Source organism: Mustelus asterias, chromosome 27, assembly GCF_964213995.1.
Source record: "Mustelus asterias chromosome 27, sMusAst1.hap1.1, whole genome shotgun sequence".
NCBI lineage: Eukaryota > Metazoa > Chordata > Chondrichthyes > Carcharhiniformes > Triakidae > Mustelus > Mustelus asterias.
In genome coordinates this window covers 43,539,955-43,565,157 of record NC_135827.1, presented here as the reverse complement: position 1 = coordinate 43,565,157, position 25,203 = coordinate 43,539,955, and the positions used below count along the sequence as shown (strand labels likewise).

General features: G+C 47.4%; 1 protein-coding gene across 1 annotated transcript in view; it reads left to right on the top strand.

Annotated features, from left to right (window-relative positions):
- LOC144480013 (glutamate receptor ionotropic, kainate 4-like) overlaps positions 1-25,203 on the top strand; it is a 289,723-nt gene that overhangs the window by 28,728 nt on the left and 235,792 nt on the right. The window contains exon 3 of the mRNA XM_078199163.1: positions 22,845-22,942. Within this exon, the coding sequence (XP_078055289.1) occupies positions 22,845-22,942 (98 nt within the window). The remainder of the gene's footprint in view (positions 1-22,844; positions 22,943-25,203) is intronic.

The window sequence follows — 25,203 nt, the reverse complement described above, 5'->3', positions numbered from 1 at the left end:
CTAGGAATACTGCGGCGAGTAACTCACCTCCTGACTCCCCAAAGCCTATCCACCATCTACAAGGCACAAGTCAGGAGTGTGATGGAACACTCTCTACTTGCCTGGATGGGTGCAGCTCCAATAACACTCAAGAGCTTGACACCATCCAGGACAAAGCAGCCTGCTTGATTGGCACCACATCTACAAACATTCAATCCCCCCACCACCGACGCTCAGTAGCAGCAGTGTGTACTATTTACAGGATGCACTGCAGCAATTCACCAAAGATCCTTAGACAGCACCTTCCAAACCAATGACCACTTCCATCTAGAAGGACAAGAGCAACAGATAAATGGGAACACCACAACCTGCAAGTTCCCCTCTAAGCCACTCACCAACCTGACCTGGAAATATATCACCGTTCCTTCGCAATCGCTGGGTCAAAATCCTGGAATTCCCTCCCTAACAGCATTGTGGGTCAACCCACAGAACATGGACTGCAGCAATTCAAGAAGGCAGCTCACCACCACCTTCTCAAGGGCAACTAGGAATGGGCAATAAAAGCTGGCCAGCCAGCAATGCCCATGTCCCACGAATGAAAAAAAATCACCTGCATGCTGAAAAACATATTCGTTCTCTTGATTTTCACCTTGTTGGTGAGTATGAAAAATGACAAAGGTGAGACACACAAACCCCTTTTGAGCACTGTTATATATTTAAAAGGGGTGCATGGTTGCTTTAAGAGAAGATTACATGATTTGATGGTGATTTCATTGGGGTGTGTGCTCAGGCTGCTCTTTTACTATCAATTTTGTATTGGATGCAGTGCAGAGAGCAGCTCTTCAATAAAATTTGTTGTGTGTCTGTTTGAATCCACGTGTGCAAACCATGTGCTTTCCTTTCTGTTGAAACCCTCAACCCCGAACATAGTTAGGACACTTCAGAAAAAAAACTGATGACGAAACAGAATTTTGTTCATCGAGAACATCACAGAATCCCTGCAGTGTCGAAGGACGCCACTCGGCACATCAGGTCTGCACCAATTCTCCAATAGAGCATCTTACCAAGCCCTATCCCCATAACCCCCCATACATCTTGGGACACTAAGGGGAAATTTAGTATGGCCAACCCACCTAACCTGCAAATCTTTGGACTGTGGGAGGAAACTGGAGCACCCGGAGGAAACCCACACAGACATGGGTTTTTTGGGGTGACTTAAAAACCAAATCTTACCATACCCTGGCACAAATATCTTGACAAACTTGAGTTTGTAGGGAGAGTGGGCGGGGCCTAAATCACCCAGAAGCCAGCTAATAGTAGCAGATGACTACTAAGTTATTTAAGAAGGGTAGGAAGGATAACCCGGGAAATTATAGGCTGGTGAGCTTGACGTCCATGGTAGGGAAGTTGTTGGAGAGGATTCTTAGAGATGGGATGTATGCGCATTTAGAAAGAAATAAACTCATTAATGATAGTCAGCATGATTTTGTGAGAGGGAGGTCATGCCTCACTAACCTGGTGGAGTTTTTTGAAGAAGTGACTGGAATGGTTGATGAGGGAAGAGCCGTGGATGTCGTCTATATGGACTTTAGTAAAGCGTTTGACAAAGTCCCTCATGGTAGGTTGGTGCAAAAGGTTGGATCTCATGGGATAAAGGCGGAGGTGGCTAGATGGGTGGAGAACTGGCTTGGTCACAGAAGACAGAGGGTGGTACTGGAAGGGTCTTTTTCCGGCTGGATGCCTGTGACAAGTGGTGTTCCGCAGGGCTCTGTATTGGGACCTCTGCTGTTTGTGATTTATATAAACGATCTAGAAGAAGGTGTAACTGGGGTGATCAGTAAGTTTGCGGACGAGACGAAAATGGCTGGACTTGCAAATAGTGAGGAACATTGTCAGAGGCTACAGAAGGATATAGATAGGCTGGAAAATTGGGCAAAGAAATGGCAGATGGAGTTCAATCCAGATAAATGCGAAGTGACGCATTTTGGTAGAACTAACGTAGAGGGGAGCTATACGATAAATGGCAGAACCATAAAGGGTGTAGATACGCAGAGGGACCTGGGTGTGCAAGTCCACAGATCCTTGAAGGTGATGTCACAGGTGGAGAGGTAGTGAATAAGGCAAATGGCATGCTTGCCTTTATAGGACGGGGCATAGAGTATAAAAGTTGGGGTCTGATGTTGCAGATGTATAGAACGTTGGTTCGGCCGCATTTAGAATACTGCGTCCAGTTCTGGTCGCCACACTACCAGAAGGACGTGGAGGCTTTAGAGAGAGTGCAGAGGAGGTTTACCAGGATGTTGCCTGGTATGGAGGGGCTTAGTTATGAGGAGAGATTGGGTAAACTGGGGTTGTTCTCACTGGAAAGACGGAGGATGAGGGGTGACCTAATAGAGGTGTATAAAATTATGAAAGGCATAGATAGGGTGAACGGTGGGAAGCTTTTTCCCAGGTCGGTGATTACGTTCACGAGGGGTCATAGGTTCAAGGTGAGGCGGGGGGGGAGGTTTAACACGGATATCAGAAGGACGTATTTTACACAGAGGGTGGTGGGCGCCTGGAATGCGCTGCCGGGCAAGGTAGTGGAGGCGGACACACTGGGAACGTTTAAGACTTATCTAGATAGCCACATGAACAGAGTGGGAATGGAGGGATACAAAAGAATGGTCTAGTTTGGACCAGGGAGCGGTGTGGGCTTGGAGGGCCGAAGGGCCTGTTACTGCGCTGTATTCTTTGTTCTTTGTATGACGCCATTGCGCATGTGCAGGTTTCTGTGCTCTGAGACCTGTCAATGCCTCTGCTGCTATCAGCTGGCCTTCATGGCCCAGCACCTCCCTCCTCCCCCACTACTGTGGGGCGCGTGGCTGATTGTGACACCCCGCCTGAACGATCATGACGTCCCTTCCCCCCGCATCCCACCGGTCGTTACTGTAAAGCGGCAGTGGTCCTCCCCCCTTCCCGCCACCGATTGCAGCAGTCCCCTCCCTCCCCCGACGATTGCTACTGCAGAGTGACAGTGCCCCCCTACTGTTGGTTCAGATTTTGGCCGTGTATTGAAAAGATATCAATCCTGTCCTTGACGCAGTGTTTATACACACTTTAACTGAGCCTTTATACACTCTGTCACTCACACACTTTAATATCTCTCCACACACCACATGCTCAAACTCTCTCACACACACAATTCTCTCTCCCTTACATACATATTCTCTGTGCTCATATCGCGATGGACTGCTAAAAGATCTAAACATGTCTCATTTGAAAGGCATAAACAATTTATGAAGCCTGGTCTAACCAAGGCTCTCTCTGCAGAAACCCCTACAGAGACAACATTCATCAACTGCTGCGTCTCCTGACTGGGAAGTGTAAAATGTGATTGAAAACACAGTACCTTTCAGCAGTTGCCAAATTGGATGTTATTTGTGTCAATAATTAAATGGTGCAATCCCATTTCCACCCGAAAGATTTAAGGTCTGATCTGGTTTTCTCCTTTCCCAAAAGTAATTTAGAGTAATTAAGCATTGACTCCAACAGAGTTTGTACCAACCGGAAAGCCCCAGAGGGACAGATTCACGTTTCTTACTGGTGGCTGGAGATCTATTTACCCAACATGGTTTTGAACAATGTTTGTCTTTTCAACTCATAACAATGAGCCAAGAAATAAAAGCAGTGTCTAGTTATTTGGCAACCACTCCAACTGACCTTCTTTAGAAACAGTGTGAGGAAATCGGAAAGGTTTTAAATTTTAAAAAGTTTTTAAAAAGCAATTTTATACTTAAATTATAGACAAGCCAATAACAGTGATGGGAGAGAGCAAGCTGTAATTTTGAGTAGGTGCCATCAAGATCCAGCTACACAATATTCATTATCGCTGACAATCTGTCCATCACTGGCACACTGGCATCACTTACAGCTGCTCCATAAAAGTCAGGGGCTGGAGTGAAGAGAAGTGGGAGGCGGAGGGTTGGATTCCCATTGAACTGCAGCCCCGGGAGAGCGGGAGGGACCCTGGCACCGCAAACCTGCTGGGTGAGATGGGGGACTCACATGGGTGTTGTGGGGGGAGCCGGGGGGTGAAATTTCGACATGCCATTCGAGGGCTCCGGAGGTCAAGGGGCTGCTGTACCCAGGCCCATGGATGTTCCATTGGCCTGGCTGCATAAAGACCCCCGAGGGATGCCACATGAGTTATAGAGTCATAGAGGTTTACAGCATGGAAACAGGCCCTTTGGCCCAACTTGTCCATGCCACCCTTTTTTTTTAAAACCCCTAAACTAATCCCAATTGCCCGCATTTGGCCCATATCCCTCTATACTCATCGTACCCATGTAACTATCTGAAGTCGGAAAATATACCTCTATAGGCTGGTATGAGTCAAAATACAGTCATGCTTTATTTTCATAAGCTTATGGGAGAACCTGACCCCTTGAAAGCGGAAGCCAAAGTTCTCTCTGAACACAAGAAGCGTGGATATTTATACATCAGGGTTCCCAATACAAGCCATAAAGCAAAGTCCAGTTAACAGTCCTTGATCATAAATTATAGTTCCTTTAACAGCTTCTGATAGTCTCTGGATCATGGTTAGAGACCATCCTGTATCCTTGGGTCATAAAGCACAATTCTTCTGGTCGTTGCAGTCAAGGTGTCACCTCTGGTCCCCTGCTCTTCCCGCAGCGTTTCCTTTGAAGTGACTGAGTGACTGAGTGCAACTGTCCCAGTGGGAGTCCTCCTTCAAACGGCCATTCTTGCACTCTACCATTTGGTCGCTGCTTCCTCTGTTTAAATCATAGACAAGCCCACGGGAAAGAAAGACTAACATCTATATTCAACTGTCTGTTTTATCAGAATGATATAAACAAGCGAGGGAACCATCAACAAATGGCTTATACTAAAAGTAAAAGATGAAACCAACAAATGGCTTATACTACTAAAAGTAAAAGATGAAAGACATGAACAAATGGCTTGTATTACTACCAGGAGCAATATAAACAAAAAGGAGGCTAGCCATAAGCAAGAGTTATGTTTGTGATACATTCCAGGTACAAAGTTCAACCTTTTAGGCACAAAATATATTGAGTACAAAAAAACATTAACCCTTTCCCCTCTTCAATCCTCCCTTTTGGTCAGAGGCCAAGTGCAAACATGGCCCCATGACCAACTCAGAGCCAAATGTTACCAATACATATGGGCCTACCTCCTTCATCAGGAAGTCTGCCCCTTCTGCCTGTACACTTGCACTCGGCATAATTCGGGCTGTTATCGTTTTGCAACAAGCGTTCAATAATGCCATACAAATACAACATGCGATAACAATGACAATTAATACAATTAACTCGTGCATCAGATATGATCCCCACGACCCGAACCATTGCCCCAGCCATCCCGGAGGGTTATAATTATGATATTGGCTCCCTTCACCTTGTATTGTCATCGCCACTCGTTACATATGATCTGCCAAACGAGTTATTTTTTCTGAAACATCTGGGATATACGTGCAGCATTCAGATTCAATTATAGCGCACGTTCCTCCCTGGAAAGCCAACACATAATCAAGTGTCAATCGGTTCTATAAAGCAGCAGTCCGGATAGCTACAACCTCGGCTGATACTTCAGAGAAGGCTGTGCTCACCTCCTCGAACCTGTCTCTAGTTTCATTTGCAATTCTCTCCAAGGTCGAGGCCATATGTATAAGTTCCTGAGCTGCTTTTGCTGTCCCATAAAGTGGGAAAGCTATCATAAAGAACCATTCTGACTCAGTAACGGTGAATATAGGGTACCACCTATGCTAAATAACACGATCCTACCCAATCCCAAGGAAGCCATGGGTCGGCATTGTTTCCACAGATACAACAGGTACCGTTATTTGCAGTCATGCTGCTCATATAAGTAGAGGAGAGGCTGACCAGGACATCAGCAGTGGGGCAATGGACTGTAATCTGTTGCACCAAAGCCCAGGCACCACTGGTGACATTAACCTGCTGGGTACAGTAGCTACGGCCAATAAGTATGGTTCCATTTCTTACCAAGCAGATAGATCCCCCTTTGTTGGTTTTTCACAACATGCCTGATGGGGTTTTAAATGTCACTTTCCTTGTCCCATTGTGGGTTCCATTCTGATTCGAAATCCCCTCTACCATTCCTGGAGTTGACAAAGGGATAGGGAATAAAGGACTTCCCCCCTTTCCTTCGTGCATGGGAATATGTGAGCAGACCCAGCACTTGCTCAAAATTGTGACTGCAATACATACAAGTGAGACATATACATGAAAGTGTTCATGTGATAGGGTCGGATGTTAGAGGATTGGTACAACGATTGCTTGGATCGACCAAATCTCATGTTGATGTACACATTCTCCGGAGCCCTCTGCTGTTGCCGTGTACAGATCCATCCCGGTCCCTAAACACCAAAAATTCCAGTTACACCACATTACATGCATGGGAGACACCAATCACCTCGCCCCTCCAACAGAGTTAGCAACATGGCATGGTTAAGGAATCCCAAGCAGCGGTCCCTACGGGTAACCTCCCAGGGACTTATTCCATGTGTCGGAAGGTTACAATAGACAGAGCCATCGTTACAGAGATGCTTACGATGCTCTGCCCTCAAGTCTACACAATTCCACCTATACTTCCCCTCCGTGACTAGCAGGGCAAAGGTCGTGAGAAACAGCAAGAAAATCATCCTATCACTTAACTAATAACCCGCGCGACCGTTATACAATGGTCCAAAGGCTATACTGCCCGCGCGCCACTGCCCGCGAACCCGTTCAGCTTGCTTGGAGGTCAACCGTCTCACATATCTGTGAATTAAGCACACTACACAATTTTAACTTTATACGGGCCCTTCCATTGAGGGGCGAACCCATGTTTGTCAAGTAGTGCTTTTACTTGGACACAACTTCCCGCCCGTCAGGGAGCATTTCAAGCTCTCTCTCTCTTTGTGTCTCTTTGTTCCGGATTGTCTTTTACTAATTTGCGCATCCCTTTAAGTTGGGTGCTTCGTTCCAACACATATTTCCTGAATTCATCTTTTAGTGAACCTACATCATCACCCATTCTGTCATTAATTCATAAGGGGTTAATCCGGTTGTCCGGTTTGTGGTAATTCTTAATCTCATCAGTATAGTGGGCAATATCTCTGTCCACATTTTCCCGATATCTGTATGGCTTTAGCTAGTACATTATACAGTTAACTACACACCCCCCTTCCATAGAAAGCTTAGTGTGAATTAAATAACACTTTACACTGGTTTTTTTGGCTGCAATTGGACATCCATTCATTTGTATATAATCTCATCAAAAAACATCGCATTCCCCATTAAAATCACATACCATACAGTTCCAATCTTTATAAAATGTACCCCAACATTATCTCTAGTTTAATTATTTGTATGGCGAGGAAAACAGGAAGCTCCTACAGAATGATGTTTTATCAACACACAACATATAATATATAACTATATTATACAAAATTGGTGAAAGCTTTTCAGGATTTGATTTTATTTCCGGGTCTATATATCAGTGCTATACTGTATAATAAAAATAATCAAGCGGCAGTTGTATCATACTTCACACACCATAACTGTGATATCCAAACCCCTTTAATCCAATCCGTTTCCAATTTAAACCAAGCTCCAGATCAAACCCCCCCCCCGCACTCGAGGAAAACAACAGGCGCCAAATAAAAACCAGCGTAGGTACAATACACACTAGTTAATTAATCAGAAACATTTTGGTTTGATTTTAACTGGCTAGATTTTAAGCTTGACAGTGCTCAATATTTGGCAAACTTTGAACAATAGATAGCACATAAAATTCCAACGGCAGTACATAATTTTAACCAGTTACAGAATATTAAACGATCAGACATTTGTAAGGGCAATTTGCATTGGCAACTAAGATTTAATTGATTAATCTCCTGCTGGAACGTGAAATAAGCAGAATTACAATTCATTTCACTTAACTTAAAATATTTTAAACTGACTCATAGACAGTACATTTACCTCATTCTTTTGTTCTTGCTTATCTACTTTTCCATAAAATTACTTAATTTCTTCTCCTAATTTCTCAACTAACTCTCTCATAATCTTCACTTTAAGACAAAGGAGCGAGCACATGGTTCCCTCCCAGGTTTAAATCCTTTCTTAACATAATTCAAACACAGGTTTATTCAAAATTCAAATTGGCTATTTCCAACTTCAAATTATGTACTTTGATTTTGAAACTTCAATTTATCTTCTAATTTTATCTAAACTCTGTATCAAACCCACTGTTGTAAAATCACATCAAAACAAACAACTCTGTTAAACACACACAGACACACATGGAAGCTTCCAACACTCATTCAAACTTAACATCTTAAACTGAGATGAAAGTAAAACATTTAAAAGAATACAGAACTTGGATTAAGACGGTCACTTTTATTCTTCTTTCTTCCAAACTGTAATTAAAACTCAAAACAGAAGTAAATGCAAGAAATCTTATCACTTTAATCTTTAACAGTCTTCACACCTCCCCAGCACCCCTGAGGCTAAACTAAGGTCATTTATTACCCGCAATAAACACTCCACAAGAACAAAGGTTTCAACAATTCCTGCTCTCAACTTAATACAACAACAACCACCTACATTCGACTAGAAACCAGATCACACAAACACACTGAAATACAAAAACTAAAATCTCTCCTATCCACCTCCAGGTATGCCATTAGCCCATTCTACCAACTCATCATAGTTCGGGGTACTGAGAATTCCCATTTTAAGGATTTTTTGGTGAACACTAAAGAATTCATCCTTAAAAGCCTGGATGAACGCTCGATCCCCTCGACCTGGGTTTCCTTGTCCAGAGCACTCCTGATGTACCTGGGACAACCATCCCCCACATTCAGAAGCTCCTTTTAGCTGTTTCGTTGTGGTCATTCTGCTCCAGTTAGTGGGAGCATTCCCTAATACTCTCAGAATTTCTACCTTAAACTGGGCGAAGGGTGTCTGTTGGGCATCTATCTCTGATGTTAGGGCGACTACATGTGTCCATCGTCCCCCACTATAATCCTGTGCTGGAGGAGTGGCGAGTCCACCTGCTACCTGCCTCCATTTATCCGCTGGACAGGCTGCCCTGACCAGCTGGTGTACGTCTCTCAGGTGTAATTGGCATCCTACCCAAATTGTGTCTAATTCTTCCCAGAATTTAGTGTTTGCGCTTCTAGGTTGTAATTTACCCAGGGAAACCATTATCTGCTGCCTCTCACCCAGGGTGAATGGTTCATAATTTACTTTTGGCTGCAAATCTGTTCCCCCTCGGGTTACTAGCACTAAGTTGTGTTCTAGGGCGTCCCATTCCACTGGAAGAGCATTTAGTCCTGTTGTGTGGACTCATAAGGAGGTAGAGGAATGGTTTCCCCTCTCCATAGCTTTTCTTCTAATACTTGGTTTTGTTTCTCCAGTTCCCTTACTCTGCATTCTAACTCCCTAATCCTTTCTTTATCCTCACTCCACTTTTGAGTCGAGGTAATGACTTGCTCAATTAGTCCAGCTAACTGATGTATTAACAATATTCCTATTTTCTTTGTCATGTTTCTCTTTTCTTTACCCAACCACTTATGCTGTTGGCCCAGAGGGTAGGATAAGTTCCACCCCCCTTTGCTCATCTGTTTAATGAATTTGTTTCTCTCAGTCATACACTCATTTATCAGGGATTCCGGAAGTCCCCACTGTCTTTGTGCTTGTGATCCCACCATAATACAGATACGTTTTATACTCACCACTTGGAGCCTTCTATTCCCCCTTCTCACTCTCCCACTCCTAGGTCGCTCTTATCAGAGTCCGGTGTTACCTGTCAGGGGTGATCAAATCCCTCCGTACCACCGCTTACACTATTAAGCTTACACTATTAAGCTAACTTCTACTCCAGTGATCACTCAGACAGTTTCTTTCTCACTCACACACTCTCATCACATATGCTCAGCCCACTGTAGTTTGACTCACCCTATTAGGTTCAGAACTCTATTCCAGTACACAGGTTGTGGCCATTCAACCTGGGCCTGCAAACAGAGTCCCACAAACAGATCCGGGGGTTTTCCTGGGTTTCGGCACCAAAATGAAGTCGGAAAATATACCTCTATAGGCTGGTATGAGTCAAAATACAGTCATGCTTTATTCTCATAAGCTTATGGGAGAACTTGACCCCTTGAAAGCAGAAGCCAAAGTTCTCTCTGAACACAAGATGCGTGGATATTTATACATCAGGGTTCCCAATACAGCCATAAAGCAAAGTCCAGTTAACAGTCCTTGATCATAAATTATAGTTCCTTTAACAGCTTCTGATAGTCTCTGGATTATGGTTAGAGACCATCCTGTATCCTTGGGTCATAAAGCACAATTCTTCTGGTCGTTGCAGTCAAGGTGTCACCTCTGGTCCCCTGTTCTTCCCGCAGCGTTTCCTTTGAAGTGACTGAGTGACTGAGTGCAACTGTCCCAGTGGGAGTCCTCCTTCAAACGGCCATTCTTGCACTCTACCATTTGGTCGCTGCTTCCTCTGTTTAAATCATAGACAAGCCCACGGGAAAGAAAGACTAACATCTATATTCAACTGTCTGTTTTATCAGAATGATATAAACAAGCGAGGGAACCATCAACAAATGGCTTATACTAAAAGTAAAAGATGAAACCAACAAATGGCTTATACTACTAAAAGTAAAAGATGAAAGACATGAACAAATGGCTTGTATTACTACCAGGAGCAATATAAACAAAAAGGAGGCTAGCCATAAGCAAGAGTTATGTTTGTGATACATTCCAGGTACAAAGTTCAACCTTTTAGGCACAAAATATATTGAGTACAAAAAAACATTAACCCTTTCCCTTCTTCACTATCTAAATGCTTTTTAAAAGATAAAATTGTACCCGCCTCTACTACTACCTCTGGCAGCTTGTTCCAGACACTCACCACCATCTGTGTGAAAAAATTGCCCCTCTGGACACTTTTGTATCGCTCCCCTCTCAGCTTAAACCTATGCCCTCTAGTTTTAGACTCCCCTACCTTTGGGAAAAGATATTGACTATCTACCTTGTCTGTGCCCCTCATTATTTTATAGACCTCTATAAGGTCACCCCTCAGCCTCCTACGCTCCAGAGAAAAAAGTCCCAGTCTATTCAGCCTCTCCTTAAAACTCAATCCATCAAGTCCCGGTAGCATCCTAGTAAATATTTTCTGCACTCTTTCTAGTTTAATAATATCCTTTCTATATTAGGGTGACCAGAATTGCACACAGTATTCCAAGTGTGGCCTTACCAATGTCTTGTACAACTTTAACAAGACGTCCCAACTCCTGTATTCAATGTTCTGACCGAAGAAACCAAGCATGCCGAATGCCTTCTTCACCACTCTGTCCACCGATGACTCCACTTTCAAGGAGCTATGAACATGCACCCCTAGGTCTCTTTGTTCTGTAACTCTCCTCCAGCAACCTCATGATTATTGACCTGCTTCCTGCTCTTCGTCTGCTGGACATGCACTGTAGCTGACTCCAGACCTTACATCCCAGGGCCCACTAACAGCAACAGGCAGATCTGGCGACTGCTGGCCCAAGCAAGGGAGCTCACAGGGTGTTAACACAGCTCCTCATACTGCATGGACTCAGTGGTGCTGTTTTGAATGGGAGCCCATCTTATGATAGCCAAGAGGCTGCCCTGCCCTGTGTGGCTAAACTGCAACACATACCCGGAAGGCAATGCAATAGTAACACCCATGACAATGGCTCAAGGATCTGCAATGGCCAGTCCCGCACACCCACCCGTATGCTCTCCCTGCCTGCCGTGGCCAGGATGTTAACACAGGTAGGCAACCTATTCACGTGATGCACGGCACCCAGGATGGTGTTGGGTTGCCAGCATCCACATGTCACTGGGACAACTGGTCACTGGGATGAAGTAGGGGTCCCGGGATGGAAAAACAAAATAAATTTGTGTGTCTCTCCCTCTGTAACCCCAGCGTGCAGATGGATTTTGGATTGTTAGCCATGGAGATGACCATCAATATGGCAGCTGCTGAGGAGGAGGAGGGAGGTGTCAGGCTACTGCAAGGCCAGCCAGGGCCAGATGTCATAGAAGGCGGGCAGAGGGTTGCTGGTCAGGCCCAGGATGTGGCAGCATATTCTCCCGCAGTGGGGGGCCAGGGGAAGGAGGAGGCGGAGACCAGAGCCTACAGGACATGCAGATCGTTCGAGGGCATTTCGGAAGCTATGTGCCTGCATCAGCTCTGGCTAAGCAAGGAAGTGGTGCAGCACCTGTGTCAGATCATTGCGGACCTAGCACCTCAGGGGACAGGAGGGCACCCACTCCCAGTGGAAGTTAAGGTAACAGTGGCCCTCAGCTTTTATGCCACAGGCTCCTTCCAGACATCCAGTGGCATTTGTGGCATCCTTGCATAAGTACATCCGCCAGGTCACAGATGCTCTATATGCCCAGGCAGGCCCAACAGGAAGCCCAGGCTGCAGGCTTCACCATCGTCACTGCCATGCCCCATGTGCAGGGTTTTGTGGATGGGATGCACATTGCGCTGCAGCTGCCACAAGGTGAGGGTCAGCGCTTTATTAACAGGAAGGGGTTCCACTCCCTCAATGTTCAGATAGTCTTGTTACCACAGACTAATCATTGCACACCCATGGAGTGTACACGCCAGTTACATCCTACGGAGTTCAGACATCCCAGGGCTCTTTGAGCTGGGGTGGCTTGTGGGGGATGAGGGATATCGCTAAGGTCATGGCTGATAATGCCAGTGCAGAGGCCCGAGACCGAGGCGTAGACCCGCTACAATGAGGCCCACACTGCCACCCAGTCCATTGTGGAGCGGTGCATCGGGCTCCTGAAGATGCAGTTCCAATGCCTGGACAGCTCTGGGGATGCCCTCCGATACAGCCCAGGGCGGGCCCTTCGATACAGCCCTGGGGGTGCCCTCCAATACAGACCTGGGCGGGCCCTCCAAACCATTATGTGGTTGGACTGGGGTAAGCATAGTTAGAAGTCTCACAACACCAGGTTAAAGTCCAACAGGTTTATTTGGCAGCAGAAGTTTTCAGAGTCTCGCTCCTTCTTCAGGTGAGGCGGCCAGGGCTGTATCAGTGTTACCTGGTGTTGTGAGACCTCTTACTGTGCGGGCCCTCCGATGCAGCCCTGGGGGTGCCCTCCAATACAGCCTTGGGTGGGCCCTCCGATACACAGCCCTGAGCAGGCCCTCCGATACAGCCTGGGCAGGCCCTCCGATACAGCCTGAGCAGGCCCTCTGATACAGCCTGGGCAGGCCCTCTGATACAGCCTGGGCAGGCCCTCTGATACAGCCTGGGCAGGCCCTCCGATACAGCCTGAGCAGGCCCTCTGATACAGCCTGAGCAGGCCCTCTGATATAGCCTGGGCAGGCCCTCTGATACAGCCTGGGCAGGCCCTCTGATACAGCCTGAGCAGGCCCTCCGATACAGCCTGGGCAGGCCCTCCGATACAGCCTGGGCAGGCCCTCCGATACAGCCTGAGCAGGCCCTCCAATACAGCCTGGGCGGGCTCTCCGATACAGCCTGAGCAGGCCCTCCGATACACAGCCCTGAGCAGGCCCTCCGATACAGCCCTGGACGGGCCTCCCTCATCACCATAGGGTGCTGTATAGAACATAGAACATAGAACATTACAGCGCAGAACAGGCCCTTCGGCCCACGATGTTGCACCGACCAGTTAAAAAAAAACTGTGACCCTCCAACCTAAACCAATTTCTTTTCGTCCATGAACCTATCTACGGATCTCTTAAACGCCCCCAAACTAGGCGCATTTACTACTGATGCTGGCAGGGCATTCCAATCCCTCACCACCCTCTGGGTAAAGAACCTACCCCTGACATCGGTTCTATAACTACCCCCCCTCAATTTAAAGCCATGCCCCCTCGTGCTGGATTTCTCCATCAGAGGAAAAAGGCTATCACTATCCACCCTATCTAAACCTCTAATCATCTTATATGTTTCAATAAGATCCCCTCTTAGCCGCCGCCTTTCCAGCGAAAACAATCCCAAATCCCTCAGCCTCTCCTCATAGGATCTCCCCTCCATACCAGGCAACATCCTGGTAAACCTCCACTGCACCCTCTCCAAAGCCTCCACATCCTTCCTGTAATGTGGGGACCAGAACTGCACACAGTACTCCAAGTGCGGCCGCACCAGAGTTGTGTACAGTTGCAACATAACGCTACGACTCCTAAATTCAATCCCCCTACCAATAAACGCCAAGACACCATATGCCTTCTTAACAACCTTATCTACTTGATTCCCAACTTTCAGGGATCTATGCACACATACACCTAGATCCCTCTGCTCCTCCACACTATTCAAAGTCCTCCCGTTAGCCCTATACTCAACACATCTGTTATTCCTACCAAAGTGAATTACCTCACACTTCTCCGCATTAAACTCCATCCGCCACCTCTCGGCCCAACTTTGCAACCTGTCTAAGTCTTCCTGCAAACTACGACACCCTTCCTCACTGTCTACCACACCACCGACTTTGGTGTCATCAGCAAATTTGCTAATCCACCCAACTATACCCTCATCCAGATCATTAATAAATATTACAAACAGCAGTGGCCCCAAAACAGATCCCTGAGGTACACCACTTGTAACCGCACTCCATGATGAATATTTACTATCAACCACCACCCTCTGTTTCCTATCCGCTAGCCAATTCCTGATCCAATTTCCTAGATCACCCCCAATCCCATACATCTGCATTTTCTGCAGAAGCCTACCATGGTGAACCTTATCAAACGCCTTACTAAAATCCATATATACCACGTCCACTGCCTTGCCCCCATCCACCTCCTTGGTATGCTCCACAACATTGCGCAGCAGGGGGGAGACCACCTGGAGGAGGAAGAGGAGTGCCATCTGCAGCATGTGGAGGAGGAGGCCGAGGATGAGCCCAAGGATGGAGGACATCACCGCCAGGTTTACTTACTAGCTAATAACACCACCCGCCCACCCACCCTGGAAGACGTTGCAGCCCCATACCCCCTAACCCCAACCAGCCCCCTCAACAACTCCCAATTACCCATCTTCTCTCCCACCCTCTTGCACCCCAGCCAACCACCCCAATGGGTCCGAGTGACATCAAAACAAGGTAATGGACCTGGGCTGGCCGTGCTAGCGAGTGGTTGGTCAAGGCTGAACGGTGATGGCGACTTGCTGTGGGGCATGCCAGGATGCTGCCCTGGTGCCACACAAATCTAACTCCTACCTGTTTTCCGACTGCACACTGATGCCTGGGCCCAAATATGAGTCAGGGTTGTGGGCACAAACATGCAAGCCAATGGGCCGGAGGGTTGAGGGGGACAGGCTATTGGTTCATTTTTGCCGAGGGGCCGATGTCGCGCATCATGATGCTCAGTGCCTCGGTGTGTGGGGTCGGGTTACGGTTAGGTCTGTGGGGTGAGAATCAGAGACAGCTTAGTCACAGCTGTGGGTGCATAAACATTTAATAGTGATTTTGATGTGTACAAATAACTTAACCCTAACTCGTGCTGACCTTCACCCGTGCCCTCTTGATGACCCTACAACTTCCTTATCTTATGTGGCTCCTTGCTCCGTTTAGGTGATGCACATCGGAGGTGGGGAGCCCAACTGTAATCCACACTCCATAACCTCTGATGCCCTTGGGGGGGGGCTGAGACCTGGAGGGCCCTGGCCAACTTGCAGATGGCACTGAAGTAGCCAATGCCACGCTGTTCATCCCAAAGCCTTGTAGAAACCTCACTGTGAGGAAGCGGGGATTCGGAAGGTCTAGAGACATCCAGAGTCTCCTGGGTGGATGGCCCCGGCATGGGCTCCAGCCCTTCCTCCTCCCTCGGAGTGCCCGTAGGTCTGGGGACACTCCATGGGACAGTGGGGCAGTTGGACTGAGCTCTAGAAACCTCAGCGTGACCTGGCTCTGCCAGTCCTGGAGGCCCACATGTGTCTGCCCCATGGTGTTCGATCCCTCAGTGCTGGTCCTCTAAGGCTGGGCCAACCACTGGGGTCGCTACGCTACAGTAGTCTGTGATCGAGCCAAGCTCTTGAACCCCTCAGCATTATTCCCATGAGTCCGGGCAAAGCTGTCGAGGGCCACAGTCAGGGCCTGCTGTGTCTCCAGAATATCTCTGCTGCCTGTGGCCATGGACCGATGTGCCTCCAGAATGCCTTGGCTGTGGCCCCGTACGTCTCTGCCGTGGCCCGCAGCATTTCCAGGATGGCCTGCACCTGTCACTCATGAGGACAAATTCCTGACCCAGACTTTCCAGTGCGGACGCTACCCTTGTAGTGTTGGCCTGGGCATCACACTGCTGCACCACCTCCTGCGACAGCACTCTGTTGGACTCCTCCAAATAGCTTTACAGTTGTTGCATGCTTGCTGACAGCCCCTCCACCATTACTTGGGTCTGCTGATGCATCTCCAGCAGCTTCGAGTTGACTGGTCCCTGACGCCTAGCACCTGGCTTGGGGCCAGCTGAATCCTTGCCTCTGATAGACTTCCGCAAGCCTGAGCCCTCAGACATTCCCGCCTCCACCTGATGTGCATCAATGGCTGTGATGTGCACACCAGGAAGTGACCCAGAACCCTCACCACTAACACGTCCTGCAGTGGTGATAGTATCTGCGTTGGTGGATTGAGTGATAGATGCCTGTGCCGAATCACTGGCGCTATCCTCGGAGGATTCTTCAGGGCCTCTCTCTGAGGTGTATCTGAGCAGTTCTGGGGCATCTAAGCAGGAGGAGCGTTGGGGGGGGTGCCACAACCCCAGAAGGGCCTGGTGCATCCGGATCACCTCCTGTAACAAAGGACACGAGTTAGTGGAAGGGAGGGACAAGTGCCTGGGCAGCATGCCGCTTGCATCTAATAAGGCCTTGGGACTAGAGGTCAGCTGACGCTCACTTGCATGTCAGACACCGACCTGGCTGTCCATCACCCTTTTCTCCTCTGCCTTGCCAGCCAGCACCATGGCATGCTGCTCAAAATCAATGAGCAGGCAAAGCCCCCGCCTATTATGGGCAATCTTATCCCGTGGGGACATAAGGGGGGATTGAAAGCATGATGTATGGAAGGGAACGGGGTATAGGGAGTGTCGGGTTGGGTGAACTCAAGTGGCATGTATTGGGGCAGGGCCTCACCACTCTGGGGTTGTGATTGGGGTTGCCATGGGGGTTGGAAGCATGTGCTGGGGGGGTTGGGTAGTGGAGGGCCATGGGGTGTTGTTCTGGTTTCACGTTGCAGGTGTGATGCATGGGACTGCTTTTAGCGTGGGACGGACACTCACCCTTCCTGCCTGAAGGAGGCCATTCATTTTCTTCCAATACTGGTTGCCGGTCCTACGTGCCACAGCCTCCCAGGCTTTTTTGGATGCTGGAGCACTGGGCCGACATCCTTCAGTGGAGTACAGCAACTTACTCCTCTCCTCAATGGCATCCAGCAGCCGGGCCTGTTCTAGCATCAAAAACCCTCGGGGCACTCTTTCTCTGTGCCAGCTTCCTGGTGTGACTGTCTGTATGTCCATACGTACAGCTTTTATAGAGCTCTGCCTTGTTGAGGGAGCCCGGCTGCAGTTTGGACCACTCATGTACCCATTAAACAATATTAGGGAGAATAATGTGCAGGCTGCCTGGTTTCAATAGAGGAGGAGACAAGATGTACTCTGCAAGGATGCTGATTGTGTTAACTCAGCAAGGGACTATGGGGGTGTGTTTGGAGGGGGCAGGGGGTGGGGGGGAGGTGCACTACTGATGGGCTTTACTCTGCAAGGGGGAATGCTCAAGGGGAGAGGGACAACTGGCAGCCCAGTGCTGTAAGGGGAGAATGGGGCCTTTAGCCCTGTGCTGTACGGGGAGAATGGGGCCTTTAGCCCTGTGCTGTATGGGGAGAACGGGGGACTCTAGCCGAGTGCTGTATGGGGAGAATGGGGCCTTTAACCCAGTGCTGTATGGGGAGATCGGGGGCCGTTAGCCCAGTGCTGTATGGGGAGAATGGGGGGGGGGGGGGGGGGCGGGTGGCGGTGTGAGAGTCCAGTGATATCCGGGGGAGGGGGTTGAAATGCCAGAGGCCAGCTGTATCTGGGGGAAGTGGGGGGGGGGGGGGGGGGGGGGGGAGGTGGTAAGAGGCCTAAGATGTCCATGGGTGGAGGATGTGCACATGTGCACTGGCCCCCTCAGCACTCTTATATTGGACTCTCTGGTGGGTTAAGGCTCCCCGCCCCCTCCCCCTCCCCCCTTTACTGCCATAAATCCCCTGATGGACTCTGTAGTGCACAGAGAGGGGAGGCGATGGCCAAGTGGTAGTACTACTAGACTATTAATCCAGGAACTCAGCTAATGTTCTGGAGACCCGGGTTTGAATCCCACCACAGCAGATGGTGGAATTTGAATTCAATTAAAAAAACCTTGAATTAAGAATCTACTGATGACCATGAAACCATTGTCGATTGTAGGAAAAACCCATCTGGGCCATTGATGTCCTTTAGGAAAGAAAATCTGCCGTCCTTACATGTGGCCTACATGTGACTCCAGAGTGACTCTCAATTGCTCTCTGAACAAGGGCAACGAGGGATGGGCAATAAATGCTGCCCAGCCAGTGATGCCCATGTCCCACAAATAAATAAAACAAATTCATTTCGCTAAGCTTCCCCGAAAAACAGGCAGGAAAAACTCCCATTTTCCGGCCCATTGGGCACTTAGTTTTTGTTTGGGAAAATCGCACCCCAGATCTGAGCAATAGTGTCAGAATTGTGTTGGAAATGCGGTAATACATCACAGGACTGGAGACTGGAGCGCAACAGCAGCGCAAACTGTAACACGCTGCTCAAAGGTAAATTTAATGATGAGCGTTCAGGTAGAAAATGTCATCTGCAACGTTCAAAACAACTCTGAGAATAGACACACACACTGACATGCACATAGAAAGGACACAAAACCACTGCTTGTAGGGTTTTAAACCATGTTTCCAACAAGACAGAATCCCAAATCCCATTTAATCTCATACATAAAACAGATACAAAATGGGTTCAGTACCTCGATCCTTATTTCAAGTTCTTCAACCAACAGCTGAGGTCTTCTCCCTGTACGAGCTCATGTGGCAGGCTCTTCGCCTGGGGACATCGAGAGCCTGCACGGGGCTGTGCGGGACATGCTGTACGGGACAAGCTGCGCTTACTCTTCCACTGCTGGCTGGTGCTTGATGGCCGGCATGAACACAATGGGTTTCTTTGCATACTGTAAAACTCTTCTGACTCTGACTTCTCCGTCCTGAATCCTTATTTGGCGGAATTTCATAATTTTGTCTGTTTTTAACACAAAGCCCAGTCTAAATGATTACTTTAGATTTCAACATAAATAACACAATTGTTATTTAAAATCACCGTAGAAAAAAACTGACTTACCCCAAACGAAATCAGCTCAAAGACTTCAGATCACTGGTTTTCCACTCTAAGGGGACTCGACCAACCAGAATCCGGTGTTGCTCTGCATTGTTCGCTGATGAACTCAAGAAATTCAAATGAGTCTCTCAGCAAATGCAGCGCTGTCTGGTTCTAACGGCCAGCATGAGGTGGGGCGGGGGGGCGGGTTGGGGTGTGTGGAAGAGCCATGCCTGGGCACGGTGTGTTCCATCGTCAGTCCATCGCGACAGGGGTGGAAAACTCTCCCCCCCCCCAATTTGGTGCAGAAAGTGTGCAGCACTATTCAGACAGTGCACATCTATTTCAGATCTCCACAATTTGCTTTTGCCCTTTTATTGCATCTGATTAAAGTTAATAAGTAATGTTTTGACAGAGTCCACTCTGATTAATCTCCATTACTGATTGTAAGAAGTCTCACAACACCAGGTTAAAGTCCAACAGGTTTATTTGGTAGCACAAGCCACAAGCTTTCGGAGCGCTGCTCCTTCATCAGGTAAGTGGGAGTTCTGTTCACAAACAGGGCATATAAAGACACAAACTCAATTTACAAAATAATGGTTGGAATGCGAGTCTTTACAGGTAATCAAGTCTTAAAGGTACAGACAATGTTATTTGAGAGAGGGTTAAGCACAGGGTTAAAGAGATGTGCATTGTCTCCAGGACAGTTTGTGAGATTTTGCAAGCCAAGGCAAGTCGTGGGGGTTACAGATCGTGTGACATGAACCCAAGATCCCAGTTGAGGTTGTCCTCATGTGTGCGGAACTTGGCTATCAGTCTCTGCACAGCGACTCTGCGCTGTCGTGTGTCGTGAAGGCTGCCTTGGAGAACGCTTACCCGAAGATCAGAGGCTGAATTCCCGTGACCACTGAAGTGCTCCCCAACAGGAAGAGAACACTCTTGCCTGGTGATTGTCAAGCGGTGTTCATTCATCCGTTGTCGTAGCGTTTGCATGGTCTCCCCAATTACCATGCCTCGGGACATCCTTTCCTGCAGCGTATCAGATAGACAATGTTGGCCAAGTTGCAAGTGTATGTACCGTGCACTGGTGGATGGTGTTCCCAAGTAAGATGATGGCATCCGTGTCGATGATCTGGCACGTCTTGCAGAGGTTGCTGTGGCAGGGTTGTGTGGTGTCGTGGTCACTGTTCTCCTGAAGTCTGGGTAGTTTGCTGCGGACAATGGTCTGTTTGAGGTTGTGCAGTTGTTTGAAGGCAAGAAGTGGGGGTGTGGGGATGGCCTTGCAACTGCCACAGTACTCAACGCTGACAACTGCCAATAAAATCTCCACATCCATTACTGATTGCCATTTGCAGCCAGATATTCTGCTGATAACGGGTGCGATAAAGTAAAATAAAATAGTCCTGAAGATTAACAGTTCAAATAGCAGAAAACTCAAGAATGAATGTAATCTTGATGTTATCAGCTACCATGCAATGGTTCTGACACCATCAGTGAATATGATCTTGGATACATCCTGTCTTGCTCCTTCATAAAACTGGATAAATGTATTTACTGGCCAGCCAAATAATACAGATTGAAAAGTCACCACACATGGGGTTCAATTTTTATTCCTGGCTCTTGATCCTTCTATCAGGAGGAAATGCATTGTGGGATAGGCACCAATGCCAATGTCAGGACCAAGAGGGTAATTTTGAAGGTGTAGGAGAATGAAGTGGGAGGTATCACTGTAAGATTGTTAACAGCGGTGGGAGCTGCCATTGTAGCTTGGGAAACACAAGGGCACCTCAATGTGGAGGCAAGCTCTGAAAGTTTTTTCTAAGAATAAAAAAGTGATCGCAGCAGCTACCAAACTATAATTATGCTCCTGCATTGGGTAAGCTGCAACCACAGCTCTAACCCACTGGCGTTCATAGGGTGGGGGTACAGGGAAGTCTTCAAAGGAACATCACTGGTACCCCTGCTTTTGCTACCAAATAAACCTGTTGGACTTTAACCCGGTGTTGTGAGACTTCTTACTGTGCTTACCCGAGTCCAAAGCCGGCATCTCCACATCACCCCTGCTTTGCCAGGAGACTGCCTGTCTGGAAAATTCCAGATAAATTCTGACAAGTGCCCTCAATGGGCAAGTTAATGAGCCTAATTGGCTACTTCCTGCTGGTGGAAGGATGGTCACAACCTTTCCGGTCCAGCCGAAATGAAAATGACCTGGAAGCAAGACCATGGGACAGATTAGCACGCCAGCTGGTAGCAGAAAATTGTGAACCCGCCTGCCCCTGATCCTAACACCTGGCAATCCAAATGAATATTTCACCCATGCATTTGGCCGCATGCCACTTCATATCTGCGTGGGTTTCCTCTGAGTACTCTGATTTCCCCCCATAGTCCAAAGATGTGCAGGTTAGGTGCATTGTCCATGCTAAATTAACTTTTAGTATCCTGGGATGTGATAGGTTAGTGGGATTAGCAGGGTAACTAAGCAGGAAGAGGGCCTGGGTGGGATTGTTGTCAGTGCAGACTCAATGGGCTGAATGGCCTCCTTTTGCACTGCAGGGTTTCTATGATTCTATGATCTGATTGTTATCCTGAACCCAGTGTAGGGCATCATCGAATTGCTGTGAATGAAACAACGCTGTTAAATCGTCATTAAACAGCCCTGATTCTGACTTCTTGATGAAGGAGAAATCCAACAGAAAAAAAGCCTCAGCCATTTCCCTTTATAACTGCAGCCAGTGCAGGGTTTTCCCTTTTGAATCATAGAATCCCTACAGTGCAGAAGAAGGCCGTTCGGTCCATTGAGCCGACACCAATCCCACCCAGGTCCTGTCCTTGTAACCCCACATATTTACCCTGCCAATCTCCCCGACACTAAGGGACAATTTAGCATAGCCAATCAACCTAACCCACACATCTTTGGACTGTAGGAGGAAACCGGAGCACCAGGAGGAAACCCACGGAGACACGGAGAGAATATGCAAACTCCCGAGACAGGAATTGAACTCGGCTCCCTGGTGCTGTGAGGCAGCAATGCTAGCCACTGTGCCACCGTGCAACCCCGTTATTCATGTTAACCTAAGTTATGCTCAGTGCATTAATTAGTTCTTGTGAAATTACTCTCCTTTCATTCTATTTCCAGTCCTTCCTATTGGAGGAAGTCTTGATGTGGTTCTGAAAAGGAAGTTGAAGTGGGAGAAGATTAACATTTCTAAAAATTGAAACATTTTTTTCATCAATTTAAAACACAAATTAAAAATGTTAATGTATTGTAATGAAATCTTTAGTTTAAAGTGGTGTAATATATTGCTCCTTTTGGAATATGTTTTAAAACTCCTTTGAAGGGATGAGGGTGCAGAATTCTGAGGTGTTCAGCTGATGGCAATCCTGGAGATGTGATCAGTCAGTAAGTGGCTGTGCTTTCAGGGTGACTGGCTTTTAACTGAAATCTCTCTTTATTGCAGCCTGTCAGATTCTGCCAAAGGGGGTTGTGGCAATCTTGGGTCCTTCTTCAAGTCCAGCATCTGCCTCTATTATCAGCCACATCTGTGGTGAGAAGGAGGTAACATTGATACTTACAATAAACAGATAATTTCCTGTACCATTTCCCACAGGAACCTAGCAACAGGAAGAAGTTGTTTAGTCCCTTGATTTGATTAGATCATAGCTAATCTGTACCTCAGTTCAATTTCCCTGGCTTTTGCTATATGTCCCTTGATGGCCTTATGCAAACAAAAATCTGTCTCAAGAACTCGTATTCATGTCGTTCCTTCAACATAGCAAATAACCCAAGGTGATTTTAAAAAGTATTCTTAAAACAAACATTTGTTAGAGGAGATATTAGGGAGTTGTGTCTCACTAACTTGATCGAGTTTTTCGAGGGAGTGACGAAGATGATAGATGAGGGAAAGGTAGTGGATCTTGTATACATGGACTTTGACAAGGTACCGCATGGTAGACTGGTACGAAAGGTGCAGTCACACAGGATCAGAGGAGAACTGGCAAGATGGATACAGAACTGGCTTGGCCATAGAAGACAGAGGGTAGCAGTAGGGGGGGTGGGGGGGTGGGGGGGGGGGGGGTTCTGAATGGTGGTGACGAGTGGTGTTCCACAGGGATCAGTTCTGGGACCTTTGTTGTTCGTAGTATATATAAATGATTTGGAGCAAAATGTAGCTGGTCTGATTAGTAAGTTCGCAGACGACACAGAAATTGGTGGAGTTGCAGATAGTGAAGAGGATTGTCAGAGGATACAGCAGGATATAGACTGGCTGGAGACTTGGGCAGAGAAATGGCAGATGGAGTTTAATCTGGACAAGTGTGAGATAATGCATTTTGGAAGGTCCAATGCATGTAGGAATTATACAGTAAATGATAGAACCCTTAGAGATGAGGGGTGTTGATTATGAGGAGAGACTGAGCAGATTGGGTTTGTATTCGTTGGAATTGAGAAGGCTGAGGGGGGATCTTATAGAGACCTATAAGATAATGAAGGGGCTGGATAGGGTAGAGATGGAGAGATTCTTTCCACTTAGAAAGGAAACTAGAACTAGAGGGCACAGCCCCAAAATAAAGGGGGGTCAGATTAGGACAGAGTTGAGGAGGAACTTCTTCTCTCAGAGGGTGGTGAATCTCTGGAATTCTCTGCCCACGGAAGTGGTGGAGGCTACCTCGTTGAATATGTTTAAATCACGGATAGATGGATTCCTGATCGGTAAGGGAATTAGGGGTTATAGGGATCAGGCGGGTAAGTGGAACTGATCCACTTCAGATCAGCCATGATCTTATTAAATGGCGGGGCAGACTTGAGGGGCTAGATGGCCTACTCCTGCTCCTATTTCTTATGTTCTTATGTTCTTAGGAGTATTGACATGCAGAGAGATCTGGGCGTACAAGTCCACTGATCACTGAAAGTGGCAACGCAGGTGGATAATAGTCAAGAAGGTGTATGGCATGCTTGCCTTCATCGGTCAAGGCATTGAGTGTAAAAATTGGCAGGACATGCTGCAGCTGTACAGAACCTTAGTTAGGCCTCATTTAGAATATTGTGTACAATTCTGGTCACCACACTACCAGAAGGATGTGAATGCTTTGGAGAGGATACAGAAGACGTTTACCAGAATGTTGCCTGCTCTGGAGGGTATTAGCTATGAGGAGAGGTTGGATAAACGCGGTTTGTTCTCACTGGAACAAAGGAGGTTGAGGAGCGACCTGATAGAGGTTTATAAGATCATGAGTGGCATGGACAGAGTGGATAGGCAGATGTTCTCTCTTAGAGTAGAAAAGTCAAGTACTAGGATATTAGTACTAGATTTCAGGTGCATGGGGAAAAGTTTAGAAATGTGCAAGGCAAGTTTTTTACACAGAGGGTGGTGAATGTCTAGAACGCGCTGCCTGGGGTGGTAGTGGGAGCAGGTACGATAGTGGCATTTAAGGGGCAACTAGATGAATACATGAATAGGATGGGAATGGAAGGATACGGACTCCGTAAGTGCATACGGTTTTAGTTGAGGCAGGCATCATGATCGGCACAGGCTTGGAGGGCCGAAGGGCCTGTTCCTGTGCTGTACTGTTCTTTGACAGTTCATCTAAAGTTTGGTCACAGAGGTAGGTTTTAAAGAATGACTTAAAGGAGGAGAGAGAGTGAGAGATTTAGGGAAGGAATTCTGGAGCTTAGAGCCTCTGCAGTGGAAAACTTGGCTGCTGATGGTGCAACACTGAAAATTTAGGATTCAACAGGCCAGAATTATAAATGCACCGAGATCTTGGATGGTTATGTGGCTGAAGTTTATCAAGATAAGGAAGAGTGAGACAATGCTGGGA